This window comes from Drosophila albomicans, chromosome 2R, assembly GCF_009650485.2.
Source record: "Drosophila albomicans strain 15112-1751.03 chromosome 2R, ASM965048v2, whole genome shotgun sequence".
Classification (NCBI taxonomy): domain Eukaryota; kingdom Metazoa; phylum Arthropoda; class Insecta; order Diptera; family Drosophilidae; genus Drosophila; species Drosophila albomicans.
The window spans coordinates 7304283-7327703 of record NC_047631.2 but is presented as its reverse complement, the minus strand read 5'-3'; the positions used below and the strand labels follow the sequence as shown (position 1 = coordinate 7327703).

The window sequence follows — 23421 nt, the reverse complement described above, 5'->3', positions numbered from 1 at the left end:
AAAATGTACCGAATTAATATACAAAAATATACTGAAATACATAAACGGCATGTTGTCGTATTATTTTAGTATATTTTAATTATAATACCATGCTTCTTATTGAAAATAGCTAGAGTATTGCAATTCATATATAATAGTTATATACTATAATCATATATTTTAACTACAACATTTATATTACAAAATTGTTGATTTTTGTTATTTGAATTCCATTTCAAAATAAGAAATTATGAGCAATTCAATATTTTATTATCTCAAGTTAAGCAATTTCAAATTTATTACATTTTATATTACATCTCCTGGAGCTAGTAACATATCAAGTGCAAAGGAAGCTGCAATTAATTCACTTAACTTCCTCACGTTTTGGGCATTTATCCAAGAAATTGATGACAGCTGCAATATCGTCTGCCCAAATGTTTATAGAGCATTCAGAGGAAGATAAAATCGTGTATGTATAAAAAAAATATTCAGGCAATTAGAAAAGTAATTTCCGGCAGCTCTTTCTGTGTTTACTTCCTGTCATAGTCAGCAACTATTTACGATTTGTAATTGCATTATGCTGCCAACAATAATCATGTTCGAATCGAGTGCTTGCTGTCTGCTATTAAGTCTTTAGTATAAATTTATAAATGTTGCTAAAACTGTCAAATAATCAGTTGCTAAATATTTCCAAAATTGTCAATTTCAATTAGGCTTCACAGAAATCAGGTCAATCCTGCAGCTGTTCTTTGGTTTGGTGCCTTGCCCATAATTAGAAGTCCACCACAGCACTCATTATACGTCAATGTGGAGGGAGCAAGTATCAAGTTTTTTTTCGTTTTTTTTTTATAATATAGACATTTTCTATGGCCTAGCCAAAAAGATGGCCAGAAAAAGAAACGACAACAAAGACGAGAACCGAACAAACTGGCAACCATAAAGCCGCTGCAAAACCGCAAAAGCTGCCTTTAGTTAGTTATTTTATGTTGCCATTGTCAAAGTTGTTGTTGTTGTAGTTGTTGCTGGCCAAAACGTGCAATTAAATGCTGTGTAGAAGCGGCACAAAACGAAGATGCCCAAGCAAAAGCTATGGCCAATAGCCTATGGCCAACTTATTGGCAGTTGCTTGCCAAATGCAATGAATGAGCAACCGCAACAACAACAACAACTGCCATGAAGATGGAAACAGCAAAGAAAATTACACAAAAAACGTACAGAATAAAAAAGAAGGAGGAAAAAATCCAACGTCGCACAATTACAGCTCACAATAAACAGCAATTCACAATGCATATTATTGATTGCCAACCACAAAGATACTCAGGTTGGTTACTCAGAGATACAAAGATACATTTTGCAATGCCTCACAAATGCGCGTTCAAAAGCATTTTGGGCTCTCCGTTAAATGATCATCATCATTATCATCATCGTAGTCATTATCCTCAATATAGTTGTCGTCTCTCATCTGCTCTGCTTTGCTTTCCTGTATTTCTTTTCGACGCTGTCATTGACATTGAGATGTGCAATTGCAATTAGTTTTTCGTTTTTGTTTGTCCCAAACGCGTCGCGAAATTAGCGCAATTTATTTAGAATAGTTCGTGAATATTTCACCAATTTCATTGGGGTAAATAATAATGAAAATTAATGTGCGAAATCGTTGCAACTATGCATAATCACATATTCAAGGATTATATAATAATCAAGCAAAAGTGCGAATGTCGAAAGTCAAGCATCTAAAGGAACGAGAGACGTATAAGTATTATAAAATTGTTGTATTTTCTACTCAGGCCTTGTGACGTTGATTGCAATTGCGAATTGCAAATTGCTAATTGCCGCACGATTAATTATAACTTTTGTGTGTTTAAAGTTCAAATGTGCGTTTGTCGGAAGTAATTTGCTCATTAAAGGGGGGTCTATTAATAGGCGACAATCGCCACGCCAACGACAGCAACAGCGGCAGCGACAACATCAACATCAATGTGGCATGTGAGGTAGCCATGGCGTATACGTAACGGCCTGATAGAGCCAAACCCACGATAGGGAGATAGCAGGGGGCGAATGGGACTAACAGCAAAAACTGTTCAGGTTTATGCATACATAAGCACGCCTTTGCTTTATAATTCTCAGCGAGTCAGCAAGTGGGTCATGCAAATGGGCAGTTACCGATTGCCAAGGGAGAAGTGTGCAGAGAGGAAATAAAAAGAGCGACACGAGAAAAGCGTGCCAAGATTGCGAAACGAGAGAAGCCTTGCTCCACTTACGGGACAATGGCAATCGCAAGAGGCAAGAGGCAATGGCAAAACATGCCTTCCGCTAATCTCGCTTAGGCTTGAAAGTCGAAAGTGAGAAGTCGAAAGGCTTTCGAAGATATGCGATTTCGATATCGCTTGCTCGATTACCTGATTCTCTCTAATAAATAGTAATTTCCTCAATCGCATAGAAAATACATTTATAATCGCTGATGGACGAGCGTCACATTGAAATCGTTCGTTAATGGAATGATGTGAAATTGATTACCGGAGTCAGCTATCAATTGTGAACAGCTCATTGAGCAATTCCAATTAATGAAATTGACTTTGAAAATCGCAAATTATTTACGTACACATTTATGCATGGCAGAACAACAACAAAACAACATAAAGCAAAACTTTAAATCGAAACAGGTTTCCCTTCGAGATTGTAGTAAAGAATTTGCGTAGGTCCCAAAGGGCCGTCGACATTAACATTAGCATTAATCATGGCAACGTTTGCCATGCAATTAACCAAATGAAGCCTGCATTTAAGTGCTGACAATAACAACAGCAACAGCAACAACATCGGTCTTGGCAACAGTGTTCGAGCTGAGAAACTTGACGAAATCATTAGGCTAATGTGGTCGATAAGTGACTGGCCCGTGGGCAGAGGAAGCCGATGGCAGCGGAAATGGTTATGGGAGAGGGAGACAGAGAAGGAGAAGGAGAATGGTGAAGGGAGGGAAGAGAGCTCAGACTGTGTGTGCCTAATGCGCATTTAATACGCTTTGTGTTTGGCTCATTCGAAATTCAATTATAAAGAATTTTCGGGTAAAGGGGCAACGCACCACATCGCGCCGTCCATTTCAATTGTTTAAACATCAAAAACGAATTACGAATTACAATTAAAATGCAATTTTGTAATTGCAAATGAAACGAAACAAATCACATTTATCAGCAGCTAGACAACATACAAAAAAACATAGAAAAAGAGATAAAAATCAAAAATAATTCGCCGATGTCGGAGGCCACAATTCAATCAGCCAACCGTCGACTTCCTCTGGTCGCGGCCTTTTATGGAATTATAATTGACAATGCACTTAAAAAGCCGACATTGCAAACACACACACGCAGAAAAATGCCAATGTAGACAGACATAATGAAATTATAAATATTAAACAGAATTGTTTTCTTTACGCAACAGCAGAAATACTTAAAGCGCAAGTAGCAAAAATGTAAAACATTGCGCATACGCCGCATTGTGCATCCCAAAAACAATAAAAACCGAATTGAAATACAAAGCGCAGCAAATAAATTCGAGTGTAGATAAACGACGCAGCTATACTCTATATTCAACTTATGAAAATAAAATAAATTGAACTAAGTCTTAGCTTTTAAAATCATTTAATTCCCATTATTTATGCCACAGATATACCCATTGCAACTAGAGTATAGATTGCAATATTATGTTGTGCGTGCGCATAAATTTTCTGCAATTTTTCGTGCTCAGTTTTCCGGTCGCTTGCGTCGCTTACTGCAATGGAAAGGGAAGGAAACTGTTGCCCCAATCACGTGTTGGCAACATGATTTATTTCGTCAATTTATGTCGAATGTGTTAAGCGAGTTTTCAACCATGCCAAATGCATAATTATGATGTGAACTATTTCAGCGTTGGCTGCTCTATCTATCTATCTATATCTATACATCAGTCTATCATCAGTTTATCGCACTGACCCCATTCGTAAGCATTTTCTATTTGGAATTTGGAATTTGCAATTTCGCAAAAGGGGAAATTGCATTTAAATTGAATTGTAAAGCGAATGAAGAGATATATATATATATTTTATGTGCCAAGGCAAAATGAATGTGTGTGTGTGGGTTATAGAGAGAAAGAAATGAGTAAAAGACTAAGCTTGGTTGCCCATGGCAGTGTTTCTCTCCCTCAGCTTAAACCAATGAGTTATAATTTACTTTCAATTTTTATGACTCACATCTGTAACTGGAGCAATCTTGAAAGCAGATTAAAATGTATTCTCAGCCCGCTGAGATGCATGTCAACTTATTGTCCATAGTATTCAATTAAAGGTGGAATCAATAACCGATAGGTAATCCTCTCTATGTATGTGTAATACATATATGGCTGCTGTCAAAGAATTGGTTATATCGCACAATAAAAATGTGTACAGTTGATTTTTGTGTATTGGCAAGTTCAATGAACTCGTCAAACTTTTTAGTTGCACGCATAAATATCAATTTAATTGAAATTGCATTTGTTGTTTTATTTGCAATAAATGTAAATGAATTTATCACACACATGCTGCATATGCAATGTGATACACAAAGTACACACACACACACAATATCTCGCTCGACAATAAAATAAAATTTTAATTTATTTAGCATATGGCAAAAATTCCACAAAGCTGACACAAACCAAATAAATGCGCAAAAAAACAAAATAAACCAGCCCGCATTTGAATTTTGAACATTTTTGCTATCTGCGTGAGGGGAAAGAAAAAAGAGCAAAACCCACATTTCTATTTAATCGCATTGTTGTGATGCGGGAATCGTAACTGGCGACTGGCAACTGGTAAATGGATATAAAAAACCACAAAATGCTAACTAATTAAATTAATACGCAACAAATGCGAAATACAAATACAAATAAGGTCGATTAGGAGAAACCCGAACTCGAAACCCCAAAACAGAACTCAATCCCATTGAAACCCGACGGGAAACCCAAAGCCCAAAAACCCAATACGGAAAATGCGTAGAATGAATAGAGACATTGAAATGTGAATGTGAATGTGAATAATTTTTGATATTTGATTGCTGCTGTGGATAGTCAATTAAAATTGTCAAGTGCACAAAATAATTTATGTGCAATTAATGTCGACACAAGTGCGATGCAAATTGTCAAATAACCAATTTTATTGCACATTTTTTTGTCATCACTTTAGTTTTAGTTCTGTCGAGACTTGCAGTTTGTTCCCTAATATTTTCTTTCGTATTTGCGTCGAGTGAGCGAATGTTTGTCCAATATGCAAATTATGCAAATGCCAGCTAAGCATATACACATATTCACACTCGTATTCGTAGGGTTTTGTATCTGTGAGATACCAGATACTAGATACCAGATACGAAGCGGCAACAAAAAAACAAAAACTTTTATCGCATGTGCATTTCTTAACGCTTACGACAGTGACAACGACAACGACACCGACGCCAACAAATGCAAATCTTGACAGTTTTCTTTAAATATTTTTATTTATTTTTGGCTGCAGTTTTTTAGCACAGGTCACAACAAGAAAAAAGCTAAGTTGGTTCGCATCGTTTCTTGGCTTTATTTTGTCATTGTCTGTCTGACGTTATTGGGAAAGCACGTTTCGCTTCTTCTGCATATCCGTTCGCAGCAACAGCAGCAGCCATAGTAGTTGCTGTAGTTGCAACAAAGTATCAGAGATACGCACACAAATGTATCTCAAGTCACATGCATTTATGGGCAGCGCTTACACACGCTACAGATGTAACTGGGTCTCTCTCTCTCTCTATCTCTCTCTCTCTGTTTTTCGGAGCGCCGCTTAGTCATTACAACAAGACAAGAGTCTCGTAACAACTACGGCGACAACATTCACAAGCAACTAACAACTGCATCGACAACAGCAACAACTGCAACAACATCGACAACCGTTGTCCAAATACTTTGAAAGTACGTTATGTATCTTCAGGCCGGACAAAATGGCACGTTTGTCTGTGAATCTGAATGTGAATCCAAAACCGAATGTGAATTCGAATGCGAATGCGAATGCATTAAAGCATTCCCCAAGACAGCACTGCAGTATCTAATGGGCATTAAGTAAATGCACCAGATACTTTCCGTCCTCACAATGTTGAATGACTTGGCAGTCATAGTATTATGACCCTGCAAACTAGATTACAATGAGAATGCGAATGGGAAGAAGTTCAGGCCAAGTGCTTTTGCTTGGCTTAATAACAATATGGAATTACTTAGGCCAGCTAACAGAATTACCAAACTAATTGAAATTGATTATTGAAGTATCAATTTGGGCATAAGACATGCTTGATAGTAGTTGAGGATTATCCCTTGCGTATACGTAATATGTAAAAACATGTCGATGTGACTGCTGATGTAATTAGTTAAATAAGAAAATAAATACTTTGGCAAATTTAAATTGATTATTGATTCCTTTCAACAACAAGTTGAATACATAAAATATAAATTGCATGCATGCGATTTAGTTAAAATGTAAATTCATTGGAAAACAACTACGATTTTAATGTGAAAGGATACTTGGAAAATACTTATGCCAGTTTATATCATAATTAATATAATTGGAATTGATCAATGCACAACTCTTATCAGCCTATTAGATCCATTTCATAAGCAATTACAGCTTCCGCTTTTACGAGTTCGACAACTCGCATTAAAGTGCATTTCAAGTATATTGTTGTTATTATGAAGCGCATGTCGGCAATCATTTTTCCAAGTGATGTGGGGTTTTTTTACTTTTTCATTGTTCGTACATTGTTTGTGGCTTGGCTGCCAAGGGTTATACAATTCCAATATTATCGAGCAGTACCTTATGCATAATTCATTTGGCTGGCGTTTAATAAGAAAACCAATTAATTAAACGCTCAACAACAACGCGTCACGACTAAAAGCTTAGAAATTACTTAATAAATTACTTTCATTAAAGCCACAAAAGAAAAGTTGAACCCCAGACAACAACTGCCAGCTACCAGCTACCAGATCCCACACCCATTCCGAGACTCGGGCCCAGGGCCAGCATACCTCCCCTCCCCCTCAAAGTTCCCCCATCCATGAGTGGGATGACACAAACGGGCGTTGATTTATATTAATCGACCAGCTTGCACAGCTCAAAGCATTATTTATTTCAAAAAATAAAAACAATGCGAAAGACGACAAGGCAAGAAATGTATGTACTCTTAACGACTATATAGACGTATGTATGTATATATGTGTTATATATGCGTATGTTATATGAGTAGTATATATGTATATATTTGTGTGATTGCCGAGTAATAAATTTAATGATTGTAACGGACATTTCGCTCGCCAGACGATTGTCGAAGGTGTAACGGGGTTGATTTATTTACACATATTTTGTGCACTTCTGAAGTTTATTTGTTTATACACAATGCCTGTATTACTTTTAACAAATTAGCGTTAATTACACCCTTTAGACCATATAGATTTCCAACTCAGACATTTTATATTTTTCTTCATAAAGATACCTTTTTATTAACATAATTCAGGTATTTATCTGTTTAGAATTTTGTTAAATTTATTATTATTGTAAGTTTTTTTTCCAATTACATTTTACAATATTCTATTCAAACTTTTATTTTATACATTCTTAATACTATTTTTCCTTTTTTATGTAATTCAAGCAGTTTTTTTTTCATTTTTTATACCAGTTAACCATAGGGTAGAAGGGTATTATACTGTGTGCCTCTAGGGTCTTCGTTGGTTTGGCTGACAATTTGGTATATTTGACACTTTACGATATATTTCAACCAAATACAACATTCGGTATATTTTTGGTATTTTGTGGTAGTTTAATTTGGTATATTTTAAAATAAATACCGCACTTTTTTGCTTTTACTCGATTATACATAGCTTTCTTACTTGTTTATATTAATTTTTGTTAGCTCTTTTGATATAATTATTTATCCATTACAATATAGAGTCTAAGATTATATTTTAATTAATTTCTTGTCAATTTTTATTGTTTGCATTTAAGCTTCTCAATGTTTTCTTTAAACTTTTATTCCACTTGTTCTTCATAAATATTTTTATATTTTTGTTCAAAGTATTTAAAATTTTTTAAAATTCCTTTTTTGAAAACGGTTTAATAAATTACTTTTGAATTCTTAAATATTTTCTTAAGCATTTTGTCCAAAGATAAGTTTTTCAAAATATTATTATTTAAAATGTTTTTTTGGCTTGCACTTTGAGAGTTTTGTAAGCAGGGTTTATTCTGCGCAACATCCATTCAAAGTGGTCCGCATTGAGCGGAGGGCATGAAATAAGTTGGTTTTTTATTTAAATTGTGTATACAACAGAGCAAACAGAACGGAACCAACATGCCACATGATTTATTTGCCAAAAAAGATTAATTCTGCTTAAGTAGCTGCGACAAGAGCACACCCTGAGTGCTTCAATGTTGGTGTGTGTGTGTGTGAGTGGGTCAAAAAACAGCAGTCGAAATCAGCTGTCCCATTTCTTAAGTCCCTGGCAGGCAGTCTAAGAAAACGCTGACTACAAATTGCAGTTGCCAGATTCGGGTAAGAAGAAATTGCCTCATGATTACGTTGACGTCCGTTTCTCAGTCTGTCCTTCTCTCTGTCCGTCTGTCCGTCTGTCCGTCCGTCCGTCCGTCCGTCACGTCCATGTCGACTGGCTGTCTCTGGTGGGTCTCTTAGGAAATAAAAGTTTCCACATTTTTTTCTTTTTTGTCTTCTTGCGGTATAAGCACGTGCTCTTGTATACTCGTATTGCGAATGCTTGCCAAATTTTACGTTTTGCCTTTGCCGCCATTTGTCCGTCTGTCCGTCTGTCTGTCTGTCCGCCTCTGACCAAAACTATCTGTCTGTCTGTCTGTCGCGGCGTCAGTCGTACAGTTTCTATGTACTTATCTGCACAGTTGCCTTTCGAAATTCACTTCATGTTAATTTTCTTTTCTTTGATTTTGCGTTTGCGTTTCGGCTTGGCACTTGGCACTTTTAAAATGTAATTCTTGCGCTGCTTGAAATGCTTTTGAAATGGGGTTAAGCTGCCTGCCACAATGCTCAATGGAACAACACCAACAACCAACCAAAAATATATATATATATATATATCAGAATGCCATTAGGCATGCTTACTGCATACGACTTTGAGTCACTACTCGCTCTACATTTAAATGGATCGCAAGGCAGTTTCAGTGTGGGAGGTTCTTATGCAGCCATGAACTCTCAAAGTTCTTACATTTAGGATATAAATTCCCTCAAGGCGAACACATTTAATGCACACTTCACTTATTTTCTTTAACCTAAATGAGTTCTCATCTTCATTCGATTCTGTCACATTCTCTAATGTATCCATCATCATTATTTACTAATTACACGATATCTCGTTTGATGCATATCACATAATTATGCTGATTATAATTTTGTTATCCCATTAGATTTTGCTTTTACCTGCAAAACGCGTTCTACCTTCAATAGAAGAAATAGTTCATTAAAAGCGCATCCCCTCAAAAACCCAAAGCTCGTGATTGATAAGCAGCTAATAATAAACGACCCTCAGCTAACAATAAAAAAAAATATGAAAAAATTCTCTTGTCGTGAATGATTGACTTAAGATACCTTATTCCCATGATGGGCTACGTAAAATTAACATATTGTTAAGAGTTGTTTATTATTTTTGTTTGATAATGATATAGTTAAAAATGGAAATTTAGTAGTTGTATTTATTTTATTTATTTCTGTTGTATAAGACACAGAAAAGAACGTAGTATATAATGTTTACTTATTGGGAACTTTTTATTTAAAGATAGTAAGTTGGATTAAATCTATCAATGAATTTTGAAATCTTTAAAATTATTATTTGCATTGAAAATTTGATTTTTTTTTATTTAGATACTCGGTATATAAGAAGATAAAGTTTTTGGCAGCTTAAAGTACTAGGAAATAAACCTTCGACTTTATTTGAAATTTTGGAGAATTGAATAATTTTTTATAAAATTGATACTGGTCTAGAATTTTCTATGCTTTGTGCTCATTTTGAGTTTTGACAGGGTAGCAATAGAAATGCCAGCTCACTTAACTGCGCTCATAAATGCAATGAGTGACCACACTCGCATAATTGAAGACACGGCACGCAGCGCCAGACCCCGCACGGTTCTGCCCGACCCCGCCCTGTCCTGCCCGCCCTCACCCTGGCTTGTCCAAGTTGCTCTGCAAGCCGTGTTCGTAAACGTAATTACAGACACGGCACGGACGCAGAAGGGCGCCCAATGATAATGACTACACCTCAAACTGTACAACAACAACAAGAAATTAAAAATAAATGACGAGCGACAGCCTAAGGTTTCGAAAAAGAAAAAAAAAAAGAATAAAACGAGCAAACGATGACGTACCGAAAAAAACTAAATCAGACAAACAACAAAATTAACAGAATACAGATCCCAAAAAAACGAAAAAAAAACCCGAATATAATGCGAGTTTAAGTGCATGAAATTACAAGCTGGCAGAGTTCGAGGTTCGAGGTGGTTTTTCGGCAAGGGGTTTGAGTCGACGACTCGTTTATACTCATAGTCTGTTATAGTTGAGGGCCCAGCAAGCACCCTGCACCCTGCACCCTTTCCCTTTTCCTTTTTCGTTTACGTTTACGTTTTCCTTTGTGTCTGCGGCTACTGGCAACTAATTTCAGGCGAGGCGATGCCATCCGCGTTAGTTAGTCAACAGAGAAGGGGAAGGGCGACTGCGACTGAGTGACTGACTGATAAAAAAGGGGTCGAGGCATAGAAATTGTTTTTTGTTTTGGCTCTGGCGCTGTTGTTCAATTTAATGGGATACGTCTGCGACTGCGACTGCGACTGTGTGTGAGTATTGTAAATAATTGCGGAAGTTCGTTTGAGGCACTTCTCTGACATTTTCAAATGCAACCCAAATGCAAAGAGTTTGTGAGTTTGCCAGTTTTTCGAATGGTTTCATTTCGTTGTTCGTCGTTCGTAGTTCGCTTATCTTCAGCATAATTGTTGATTTAGTGTGTGCTCAACATTTATTTGTGTGAGCCTCGAATCGAATCGAACGAATTGTATCGTATCGGGTTTGGGTTGCAAGCAATGCCCTGCATGTGGCATACACTCACTCCGATCAGAAGGGGAAGAGAAGGCGAAGGGGTGGAGGTAGGTTTATTTGCCCATCGCCTGGTTCATTGTTCGCTCATTGATACCGTTCGCTTGCTCGTTGTAGTCGGCGCGTGACAAATGACTTTGACGTTGCATTTCGTATGTGGCATGTGTCAATGGGCGAACTTGTCCAAGTCCACAATTTGAGTTTACGTTTACGGTTTTACGTCCGCGTCCTACGCCATCAATGCCATCAATCGACGAAGCGGCGAAGCAACGAACCGGCGAATCAACAAATTCAATTGCTGCTGTTTACTCATACACATATGTAGATACATTTGTATCTATGTATCTCTAGTACTCGCTATTTGTTTATTGTAGTACACTCACTCTTTCTCCCTCTCCCTCTGTGCATGTGTGGCCATAATTGACAGTTGTGTTGGCATTTTATTTTATTTTTCCCCGTTTCATTTCATTTCTTTCACTCTAGACAAAAACATACAACTGCGGTGCACTGAACCGGGGTCTAAATTTGGGCACAGCTTTTTACATTGCTGCTTGCTGGGTTCAATGTAACCCCGCGGGGGCTTCCAACTAATAATGTAGGCGCATGCACATGTCAACCCGGGAGACACGACTTTGCAGCTGATTAAGCGATCCGAAAACAGTTCAATATTTTGTTTGCGAGCGAGAGTGGGGGAAGTTCATAAAGATACCTCTGATTGATAGCCAATGGGGCTGCAAGGCAAATAAATGTTGTGTCAATCACACGAGACATCATCGAAATGGAAATTATCACAGCAAATAATAAAACATTAAATACGAGATTTCTAATTTCCCTTTAAACTACGAGAAAGTATTTGGACTTTATATAAATAGCAGATACGAACACTCGTATATTTCTCTCTATTGGCTCGTTAGTTGTGCGGCCCACTTAACGCATTCTCATCAACGAATGCGGAATGCTGAATGCGTTTCAATTCTAATGTCAATGCCAGACAAGACTTCAACTCCAACATCAGCATCAACATCAACATCGACCAACAAATTCCACTCTGGGGTCACACAAAACGTCAATTTGGCGCAACTGTCGTTGCGTCCCCCACAACTCTCAATGACAAAACTAACTAAACTAAAGTGTCTGCATACTGGCATGCACAAGTGTATATAAATGCAAACAGTGACTCACAAAAGTTGAGGAACTGGTAGAACTTGATGGTAAAAGTTGATGAAACTTTTTAATTGATACTAAGATGTGTTTGTAAAATAATTTTTATACAAATTTATGATTTAGAAAATATATAAATAGTATTCTATTTAGCGAACTAGTTCGTTCTATTTGTTATTTCAATTTTGTGCTCAACATCGTTCATTATGGTTGTTTATCAATCAGTTGCGTTAAATAATTTTTATTTTTTATTTTATGTATTAATATACAAATTTATGATTTAGAAAATATATAAATATTATTCTATTTAGTGAACTAGTTCGTTCTTTCTTTTTATTTAAATTTTGTGTTGATTATTGTTGGTTATGAATAAGTTTCATAATGTTTTCGTTAGATTATTCTTTTTCGGAAACAAATACTTGTAACATATCAATATTTTATATTTAGAATATAATACACACATATTTTACACACATATTTTTCTAATTAAATTACAAAATGAACTAATGATCAAGTAAACAACTGAGATCTAACTAAGGAACGAAACTAAACTATACAAAAAGAATGACGAAGTTGAATTTATTCCCTTCGTTCATATCTGTTAATAAGTTCTTGACCTGCCAAACTCTACAAATTAGTGATACCTGAATTTTATAAACCAAAGTTTTAAATTTTAAAATGTTAAATAAAATTAAAGTTAAATTATCAAATTACAACTAAAATAGTTAAATGTTAAATTCTCTACTTTACCTCACACTATTTAACAACATGTTTGTACATTAACTGCTGACAGCCACTGTGACTGGGTAGTATACGTGCCCTGATACCATACAATATGCATAGTTGTACGAGTTCGGTCCAACCGAAATCGGTTTAAGAGACCCGCCAGAAACTGTCATGTTCTGCTTTTGACACTTGTGCGTACCGAGAATCTCAGTTTTCGGTTCTCGGTTTTCGGTTGTTGGCTCTTGAATGCGAGTAGTGCGAGTTATTCGCACAATGCAAGTACTATATTCGCATATATATATGAATGTGAGTGCGAGTGCGAGAGTATTTATGCCATACTAAATTCGTATATTTCTTTGTTTCTAATTTCAATGTTTTCGCTTTTGTCGGCTTCGTGTCCCTGACAATCTGTCGCCTCGTTTGGTTGCTCGATTTCTTTCTTTCATTCCCAATAACCATGGCCAACCCTGACTAAATGTCTGTCTAACTGTCTGACTGACTGAATGACTGTCTCTGTTGTTGTATGTTTGCTGCCTCGTTATTTTGGTTGACAATCAAATTCTAACGAAATTGGATTCTCTTGTTCTGGGCACACTCGTCTCAGCGTTTCCGTCCTCCTCCATGGCACACATCACATCACAGTCGACCAAAAAAACATTCATTCCGACTGCCGACTGGCGAAAGAAGGCACAGTATTATAATAAAAAGCAGCAGCAAGCAGCAAAAATCAAGCAGAATTGGCTGCAATTGCAATACTCGTATTTTTGTTGGCAACTGCGGCCCAACATGTGTTGCCAACTACTTTTGCTGGGGGGTTTTTTAATGCGAAAATGATTTCATACATTTCTCTTGCTTTTTATGTTTTATTCTTTTTCTTTTCTTTTTGTTTTATTTGTTGCCCAACTGCCTCGCTGCCCCGCTGCTGTCTCTGCCTCTGGCTGTCTGTATATTTTGCTGATGTTATTTTAAAACTTTGTCTACCAACCCAACACAAAAAAAAAGGACGTTAGCAGGGGAAGAGTTCGAGTTCGAGTTTCAGTTTGAGTTCGAGTTCGAGGTTGTGGCAGAGCATAACACACTCGTAGCACCCATTTCCATTTTCATTTCCCTTCTGTTATCACAGCTGTCAGGCATTTCGACACTTGAAATTGAGCGTGTGTGATGTTTTCATTCGCATTTTGGGCAAAGGGGAGACAGCTCTCTACTGTGCTGAGTAGGTGGCTAGAGACAAAATATTATCACATGTGCTCTGACGAGGTCGGTGTGAGAGTGAGGGTTAAACAAAAAGAAAATTAAAAAAAAATTTCGCACAACAGGAAGAAATGTAATTGGCCAGGAGCGCTTAAGCAAACATATATATTTTTGAGGCAAATAGGTCAACGGACCTCACAAAAACAGGGGAAACAGCAGCAGCAGCTGTTTACTCTCGAGTTTTGTGGAGTTTATTGAGTTGCGGCTGATAAGTCTGGTTGTCCAAACACAATGGCACAACTGATTGCTGGTTTGCGTGTTCGCTGTTGCCTTCGGCTTTATTTTCCCCAATTCCATTTCCCGTTGCCATTCGAGGCGAGGGTGAACCTTATTAATTATGACGGGACATGCATTGATAATGATAATCGAGCAGCAGCAGAAGTAGCAGCAGGAGGGCAAGAATCCCACGCAAAGAGCTGTGCAGATGAACAGGATTAGATAAGCATTGGAACCCCGCTTAGACACAAGTCCATGCTACGATAATTGCACTTGATTGAGTGCACTCAGTGAGGCAGAGCAGTGAAATAATTCAAGAGCCAAACGCTGTAAATGAAATACGATTATTGCATTGCAAGATTACAGATTCTCGCAAATCTCAAAGTGTGTGTGTGTGTGTATAGAAATGCTGTGAGTAATTCTATTTAGCAGTACAGTTCATATGCTTTAGGCACATGAAATGCAGCAGAGCGATGCCCTCTGTGTTGGTTTTGCAGCAACCAGTAAATAGAACTTTGGGGGGCATAAAACACACACACACAGTAAACTCAATATTTACAGTTTGCATGGCCAAAAAGCCCCAGCTCCAGTTTCGAGTTTCAGTTTCAGAGTCGCAGACCCCAAACATGTAAATATCATAAAGTTGTGTACAAATAAATCAAATCATGGCGCAGAGAGCAAAAGAACAAACAGCCCGCATGCATCAACTGACAAATACACATGTTTCAATATATGTTTAAAACTAGCGCGGCAAACCGAACTGAACTCAACTCAACTCAACTCAACTGAACGTCACGACACGCCCCCTTCGAATGCCCCGTCGAACAACACCCCCTGCTGTTGCTATCGGGCAACCAAAGTTCAATAAACAAGAGCCGAAAAAAAACGGTCTGAACAACAACTTGAAATCAAATAAAATATTTTACAAAAGGTACAAAGAATTTTCGAAACGATCTGCGACTGCAATCACAATTCACACCTTGAGATACGTGTACTTACAGCTATAGATACAGATACAGATACAGCTACAAACACATTTCAACTTACGATACTCACGTCTGCAATTAGCGTCGTCTTTTTGGGCCTTTGATGTGGCACTTGTGACAACAACAGCAACAGCAACAAAGTGTGAAACGAAAATGCTGTGTGAAGTTCAGCGACGCCAAAAGCTGAAATCAAATTGAAAATCAATTGAATAAAGTTGAAAGCAAATGTTCGGAGAAAAGTCAATAATCATATTTAATAAAACCAACCATTTTTTTTCTCGTTTTTTTGTTGTTGCCGCAGCGGGAAAATAGGCAGTAAATTTAATCAGAAATACAAAAAAAAAAGCAAAGCAAACTGTAAAGAATTAAATTAAATGAAATGTTGCAAGTGCCGGCCGACGACCAACAGGAAGTACGCGCCATGAAAGCGGCCAAAGCAAAAGCGTGTGGCACGCAGGGGAGTGAGGGGGAGGATTGGAGAGGGTGAGGGAGAGGGAGGGGTGAGCGGGCCCCCAAGGCGCAGCGCAATAAAATAATAAAACATAAAAGGAGAAAATTGACACACAATGTGCAACGAACTCTGAATACACTTGACAATTGGAATACAACAATGTTTTACAAAACATAAAAAAGTGAGAAAAATAGTTTATTCTCAAAGTTACAAAAAATTAAACAATAAAAAAATTTTGCTATTTTTTTATTAAATGTAAAATGCGTTCTATTTTAAAATGAATGAATGACAAATGAAAAAATTTAGTGAATGAAAATGAAATACATCAATAATGTATTACATTAAAAATATAAATATTAAATCTCACATTATTTTTGGCTTGCAAAAAGTAAAAACAGAATTCGTACTACTTATAAGTATTGGCTAAATATCTATATTTGAAATTTAGTCCAGCTGCAGAGTATTCACAGCGTTCAGTGTCGCTTTAAAGCATTGCCACATGCAACATGAAGCATGGAGCATTGGATGGTTGCCTGCTGAAGCCAAACAACAGCTGCCAACGACGATGGCGACGACGACGGCGACGGCGACGTCGCTGCCAGCGTCTGGGCAACATCAAAAGCCCGTTCAAGTGGCGGCTGCCACTTTTCAAAAGTGCGAAATTAAAACAAAATGTTGCAAGATGCTGCAGGCTCTCTGACTTGGCAACCTTCTTTCGTCTCTCGCTCCCCGTTGCTTCATTCAGCAACAACTGTGTTGGTCTCCATCTCCATCTCCGTCTCCGTCTTGGTTGTTTGATTTCATTTGGCTGATAAGCCACGCGGCAGACGTTGAAGACCAGGTTAAGTGTGGTTGTTGTTGAGTAGCGAGAGGGGCGAAAGGCGACTCTTTCTTATCCACATCATGCGTAAAACGGCGTCAAAATGCAAATGTTGTACAGGAAACTGCCATGCAGCTGATACCCTCCGCTGCACTCTCCTCAGCGCTCCCTTCATTGATTCATCCTTCTGGCCAGAGCGTAAATAAACATTTTACTTTTAATTTATGTTGCCTCCGCCCGTGTTGTTGCTGTTGTTGTTGCTTTATTTTGCTTCTTTTTGTAGGCGAGCGTAAAAATGATTTTGTTGCACATTCGCTGGGGGCGAATTCGCTGCTCAAAATTTATCGTCGCGCAGTCAAATAAGTTTGCTGCGCTATGAAAGTGCTCCAAAAATATATTACACAGCCAGGAGAAGGGCTTGATATATAGTATATATCTCATATATGTATGTGGCACTCGTAATCAACTTGAGAGAAATACGATAATATTCGTTCGATGGTATTCAATTAGCAAACACGCGATTTATGGCTCACATCATTACAAATCACAAAAGCAATAGCGACACAAATTTAAATAATTTCATCTAAATTCTAGAGTATTATTTAAAATTTGCCATGAATGGAATGTTAATTAAAAAGACTGCAAAACATTGTTAGTCACACCATATAGCAATTAAGTATACGCCCTGTCGTGCTGTAATTTTATTCCTCACCATTTGCAGCGTATAAAAAGAGCGAAACTATCCCTTAGTGTGGGAATTTTGTATGGTTTTGTCATCAACTTTGCTGCTGCTGCTGCTGCAGGAGGAGGAGGAGGAGGGGAGAGAAATGTACGCGTATGGCATCAAGTGTCAAGTTCAATTGCCACACTTTGATTTGCCGCAGTGCCCGCAGATGCTGTTGAAGGGCATCCTGGCTGGCAACGTTGCCAGCGACGAGAGATGAGAGGCGAGAGACACTTGGCCAAACCCTTGGAAGCCTTTTCATGTGGTCTTGCGAACGCACTCGAAGAGCTCAGCGAAGCTCTAATGAAATCCGCAGCCAATTGCAAATAAATGTCACACATCAGGGCACTTGCACAGCTGACACATTTGAGACTCTTGGCGTAAACGGAACCAAGTGATGTGTTTGTATGATGGAGGGGGGAGGAGGCGTGTTAAGGGGCGCAACGGGTCGTTGCTCCATCGGGTAACAGATGTCGAGTATTATGGCATCATGTCGTGTGTAGTGCACGCTACCGGAATGCCGAAATACCAAAAAGACGACACACAAAATTTAATTGCAAAGAATGTTTCTATCCGACAAATGTCGAAATAATGTTTTCTAGTCCCCTTACCCTTACCCCTCCTGCTCCCCCTCCTCCGCGACGCCTTAAAGCGGGAACATGCGAGTGAGCAGTCGAAAAAAAAACAAGAAGAACACGAAAAGATTTATCATATTCACTCGACTGTCATAAAAAGCAATTAGGCGAGAGCGAAGAGATACTTACGAGTACAAGCAGTCAGGCAGTCAGTCAGTCAGTTCCTGAAATCAAATGTACAATGCAATAAAAACTGAGAAGCAAGCGAAAGTGATAGACTGTCAGCTACCCTAGAAACTGGGTCAAGTTTAACATGACTCAAAATTATCTTTTCTTTCATGTTTATTCATTTATTTACTATCAGCTGTTGCCATAAAATAAATTACTTTTTTAAATTTAAATTAGATAATAATAATTAACTTTAGGGATTCTACAAAGTGGGTCAAGTTTAACATTGCTGCAAATTATCGTTTTTTCTGATATTCAATAAATAAATATTTCATTTAAAGTGTACATAGACAACAATACTTTTTTAGATTTTAATTATTCTTTAATTCTTTAACGAAACTTAAGGAATATTAAATTAAAGACTGTTAATCATAAATAATTATAAATTCTTATATCACGAGTGCACAAATTCTGGGAGTATTCAAAACATATGAATCTAATACAGACTTAATTTTTCTCATACTTATTTTTGTAAACGAACTTATCATCTTATTGAACTTATGACGAACTTATGTATCTCTACGAGGTTTTAACGAATCATATTTAATACAACCTTATTATTATTTAAAACCACTGAAGAGGCCCACGAAAAAAAAGGGAAGACGCCTAACAAAAGCAGCAAACAACCGAACGATGTGTGATTTGAAGTTCTTGGCTTCGTCTAGATACTATTCATTTTTTTTTTTTGGGCCTGTCGACCGCTTAATGAGCCACAGATACCGGGGAAATGTAAATGTAAATGGAATGGAATTGGAGTTAAAGTTGATGGGAGTTGGAGTTGCAAGTTGGATGTTGAATGTTGAATGTTGAAGAAGCAGTTTGTTCGAGCTATTAAAGAGCTACGACTACGTGCCATACGTGGCACGTATGTTCGGGGTTGTTGTTGGTGTTGTTAGTGCTGTTGTTGTGGCAATTGTTGTTGCTGTTGTAATTAGTATGCCCGCACACACGCCAGTCAGGCAGTCAGCCAGCCAGGCAGGTTCACTTTGAAGGGCACACACAACAATAGGGCATATGCCGTTACCGAACCGAGTTTTGGGTTCCTCCTCCTCCTTCTTCTGCTCAGTCACTTCCTCTTCCTTTTACGAGCACAACTCTCTATCCTCAATCCACGCCGCGCTGTTAATTTCAGTTGGTGTGAAAAAGTATGCCTCATGGCAAATTGCAGGCTGCCTCGCTGCATTGTTGTTGTTGCTGTCGTTGTTGCTGCTGATGTTGCTGTTAGTCCGCAGTCTGTTGCATATTTTCACAAGTAATTAACATGTACACGTTGTCGCTGCCGTCCTTGTCCTGGCCTAGGACCACAGCACGTATGTGAAAAGCAAGGTGTACACTATGTGCTGTGTGTGTGTGTGCAGAGTGTGTGCAAAGTGTGCGTGTGTGTGTGTGTGTGTGTGTGTGTGTGTGTGTGGCTGGAACTGAAACTGGAACTGCTGCAGAACTGCTGAGCAACTGTCCAAACAGGCCGCGTTCTCATTCTTGTTTATCAGAGCTATGCCATGTCGTGCTGGGCCATAACAAAATGTTTCCTTCACATTAATTTGCATTATATTTACATTTAAATTTTAAATGAGCTGGCAATGTTGCCCCTCACTTGGCGGTGCACTTTACTACATAAACAAACTGAGCACATGGCACAAAGTGGGAGAAGGCGGCGGGTTTGTCGGCAGGTGGTTGGTTCACTTGTGTAACTACAACTATAACTAATTTTGCCAGAGTAATTATAGGCCTGAGATAAGAGAGACCTTGTTCAAAAATTGATTTCACCTAGAGACATGCTATAATCCTTCTGATTACATCGAAAGGGTTGGAAACTTTTCAATATCACAATTAATCTAAATGAATACGATGAATTTAGTCCGAAACAGTGTAAAAATATTTGTATTTTTAGTTCCGAAGTGACAGCAATTTTATTCATCTTACATAATTCTGTATTTTAGCAAATTGGTCGGCAAAATAATTTTAAGCTTCTCCACAAGTGAGCGTCAAAGTGTAAATCTGAAAATAGGGATCGTTGATCGAAATCTCGATCAAGTTCTTTGTTTCATAATATGCCTCAATACAAAAGTAAATGTTATATAAAAGAAATTTGGAGAAATTCAACACAAAACAGAACTTGGAAAGATAAGAAAATACATTGTTTATTTTCGAATTGTTAAAATGTTGAATGAACTTGAATTGATTCGCCTAAGAGTCAATGAAAACCATCTAAAAAGTAAAATAGAAACAATTTCCGCTTGCAACTGCTTATAAATTTCAAACAGTTTCTTTTTATTTTACATAGCATCCCATTTAATATTATTAATTAACTAGCAGTCTTTATATTCAGTTAAATGTATTTATTTAATAACACTTACGAAATACTTAAGCCCTCAAAAATATTGTGAGAAAAAGTTACTTAGAGTCATCTGACATTGAGGCAAGCAATGCATTTGTTTAGTCAACCTACAATAGAAATCTCTCTCTTTGCAGACTATATTTATATTTTCTTCGCACTTCAACTTCAACAACGAGTAACGAAAATGTTTCGTAATCTTGTAAATTTGACAAATAAATACAAGGTGTTGCGGGGCATGCTGTCTTATGGAACATTGTGGCCATGCGGCTGCCTCATCGAACAGACGCTGATCGAGAAACGGACATTCCGCACCTACGACTGGATGAAGTGTCTGAGGTGGGGCAGACAACACAACACAACACAACAACACAACGCAAAGCAAACAGATGAAGAAGAAACTTGCAGCAAGCGATAATTGGCATCTCTTTCTCCTTCCCATTTTTTGTTGTTTTTTTTTTCTTAACAGATTCGGTTTGTTTGGCTTCTTCTTTATGGGACCGACAATATATGTTTGGATAAGACTGGCTGGCGTCATGTGGCCACGCACGGATATTAAGTCATCGCTGTGCAAGGCGATCACCGAACAAACCGCTTACGATCCGATGGCCATCAGTTCCTTTCTCTTCTTCATGACTCTCATGGAGGGCAACTCATATGCCCAGGCGAGGCAGGAGGTGTGTGTATGCGTGTGTGTGTGTGTTTCCCTACTCATTATTATTATCATCGTCTTCGTCATCATCATTATTTGTGGCATGGCATTATTATTACTGTTTTTTTGTTATACGGCCATCTGATGTTGATGTGTTGTTGACTCTGCATCTCTTTCATCCGTCTTCGCATTTTGTTATCGTTATTGTTTTTTGGGGGCATTTGTTATTGTTAATGCTTCTTAAAGCGCATCTGGAAATTGTGTTTCTTGGTCAGTGCTCAATTTGTTATCGTTATCAAGCTCTTGCGTTTTTCTTTTTTTAAATTGCGTTTTAAAATTGACATTCTAATCGCTTTTTTTGAGGTTCATTCCCAAATACATTTTCTCACGACAGTTGCCCGCGTATCTGTATCGGTATCTGTTAATGTATCTGTATCTGTATCTGCGGCTGTAAGCGTGCATAAATATCACCTGTCGTCTGTCCGAGCGATGTCTGTGTTTGTCTCTGCACCGAGTTGTCAGCATTGATTTGTTGGCTTTTGGCTGGCGCAGTCAACTCCAGAGCTCATTGCGAGCTCGCAACTTACTTCTTCTATATCATTAGAAACCATTTATCTTGATAAATGTAAATGTTTTACCATATATTTATGTCAAGTCGTCTCTTGACTGCCTGCCTGGTTGCATGCGTTTCCAAGATCTATGACATTGTCTCGGTTCCGACTTAACCAAGTGATTGGCAAACTTTGCCGTCGCTTCGTCGCTCAACTAATGAAGATGTTGTAACTCAGCTCCAGATACAACTTTATTACCTACGTATTTTTGCTGTTTACACAATTTAACAAACTCTTAACTAATCTGGGAACTTTTTAATAATCATAAATAAATACGAGAGTACTACAGACAAAATTTATAGACATTGATGTTGACTTTCTAAACTTGAGCGTTGAGTAAGCACTTGACTTAGTCATCAAATTAATTGCATGCAGTTATTGGAATTTCCCATATAAAAAAAAACAACACAAACATCTAGTTGGTGCTTAATTAGCAGCCCACAAACAGACACAGCAGCAACATTTGCCATTTGGCCTGGCCCACTGTTGTTGACTCTTGACTGTGCGCTCACACCATAAAAATAATTTTCCGGCGGCGGCAACGAATGTTGCCAAAGTGAAAATTTTCCATTTGCAAAAGGCTTTTTAATTAACAACATTAACAAAGTGCCACGCCCCCTGCTGTGCTCTAGAGTATGACATAAAACCAGACACACACGCACGCACACTAAACTCTGCTGACAAAAGTCGTAAATAACATTTTTGTAAAAGATTTCAGTCTGTGCGGCACTTAATTACAATTTTCCGCACTGGCATTTTTCACGCTAAGGATCATATTCTGTCGCCTCAACAGATGTTTCCACTCACTCTCTTCTCCCTCGCTTTCTGTCTTTATGTCTTTAGGTTGCCGATAAATTTCTGGATGCATATAAGGTCGGCGTTATTTATTGGCCCTGCGTGCAGACGGTGAACTTTGCCTTCGTTCCGGCGAGAAATCAGGTTGTCTTCACCTCCTTCTTCAGCATGTGCTGGACCACATTTTTGGCCTATGTGAAATTCCTGCAATTGCATCCACATGTCGATGTTGATCATCATGCGGTGGACATACACTTTTTGGAAATGTAAACGTTAATAATAATAAAGAAAAAATACTAACTGTTAATACAAAATGCAATTGTTTAATTGGTCAGGTGATTAGCATAAATATTTGTTCGATGACGCACAACAAATTGCCCCCAATGCACGCCCCAAATACGACACAACGTTCCAACATCAATTTCAACTTCACTCGACGCTTAATGACATGTCATTTTAGTTTCTTGTTGTAGGCAATAAAAAACACAAAAGCCAACTACATTGTAGTATGTGCATGTACTTAAATACATACTCGCCATTAATTGTTGCTGATAAATGAGTTGTGATAAGTTTTTTAGTTGCAGCCATAATAATGATACACAGAACAGATATGTTGCCCTTGTGCCTCTGCCTCTGCCTCTGCTTCTGCCGCATGTGGCATAAAATTAAATTGTTTGCACAGCTCTCCCAAAAAAAGAAAAACATAACCAGAATAACACTCCAACTCGAAGTCTGATGACATGGGTCGCATTGCTCCAGCTATTTTATCACATTTCATATTAAAGTTACTAATTAAC

At 37.9% G+C, this 23421-nt stretch overlaps 1 protein-coding gene across 1 annotated transcript; it reads left to right on the top strand.

Annotated features, from left to right (window-relative positions):
• Window positions 1-1502: 1502 nt before the first annotated feature.
• Window positions 1503-22938, top strand: LOC117576080 (mpv17-like protein). Its single transcript, XM_034260627.2, has 4 exons — window positions 1503-1600; window positions 20704-20905; window positions 21036-21243; window positions 22673-22938. Exons 2-4 carry the CDS (start codon window positions 20754-20756, stop codon window positions 22892-22894), a joined length of 582 nt encoding a protein of 193 aa, XP_034116518.1. The 5' UTR covers window positions 1503-1600; window positions 20704-20753; the 3' UTR covers window positions 22895-22938.
• Window positions 22939-23421: the final 483 nt, after the last annotated feature.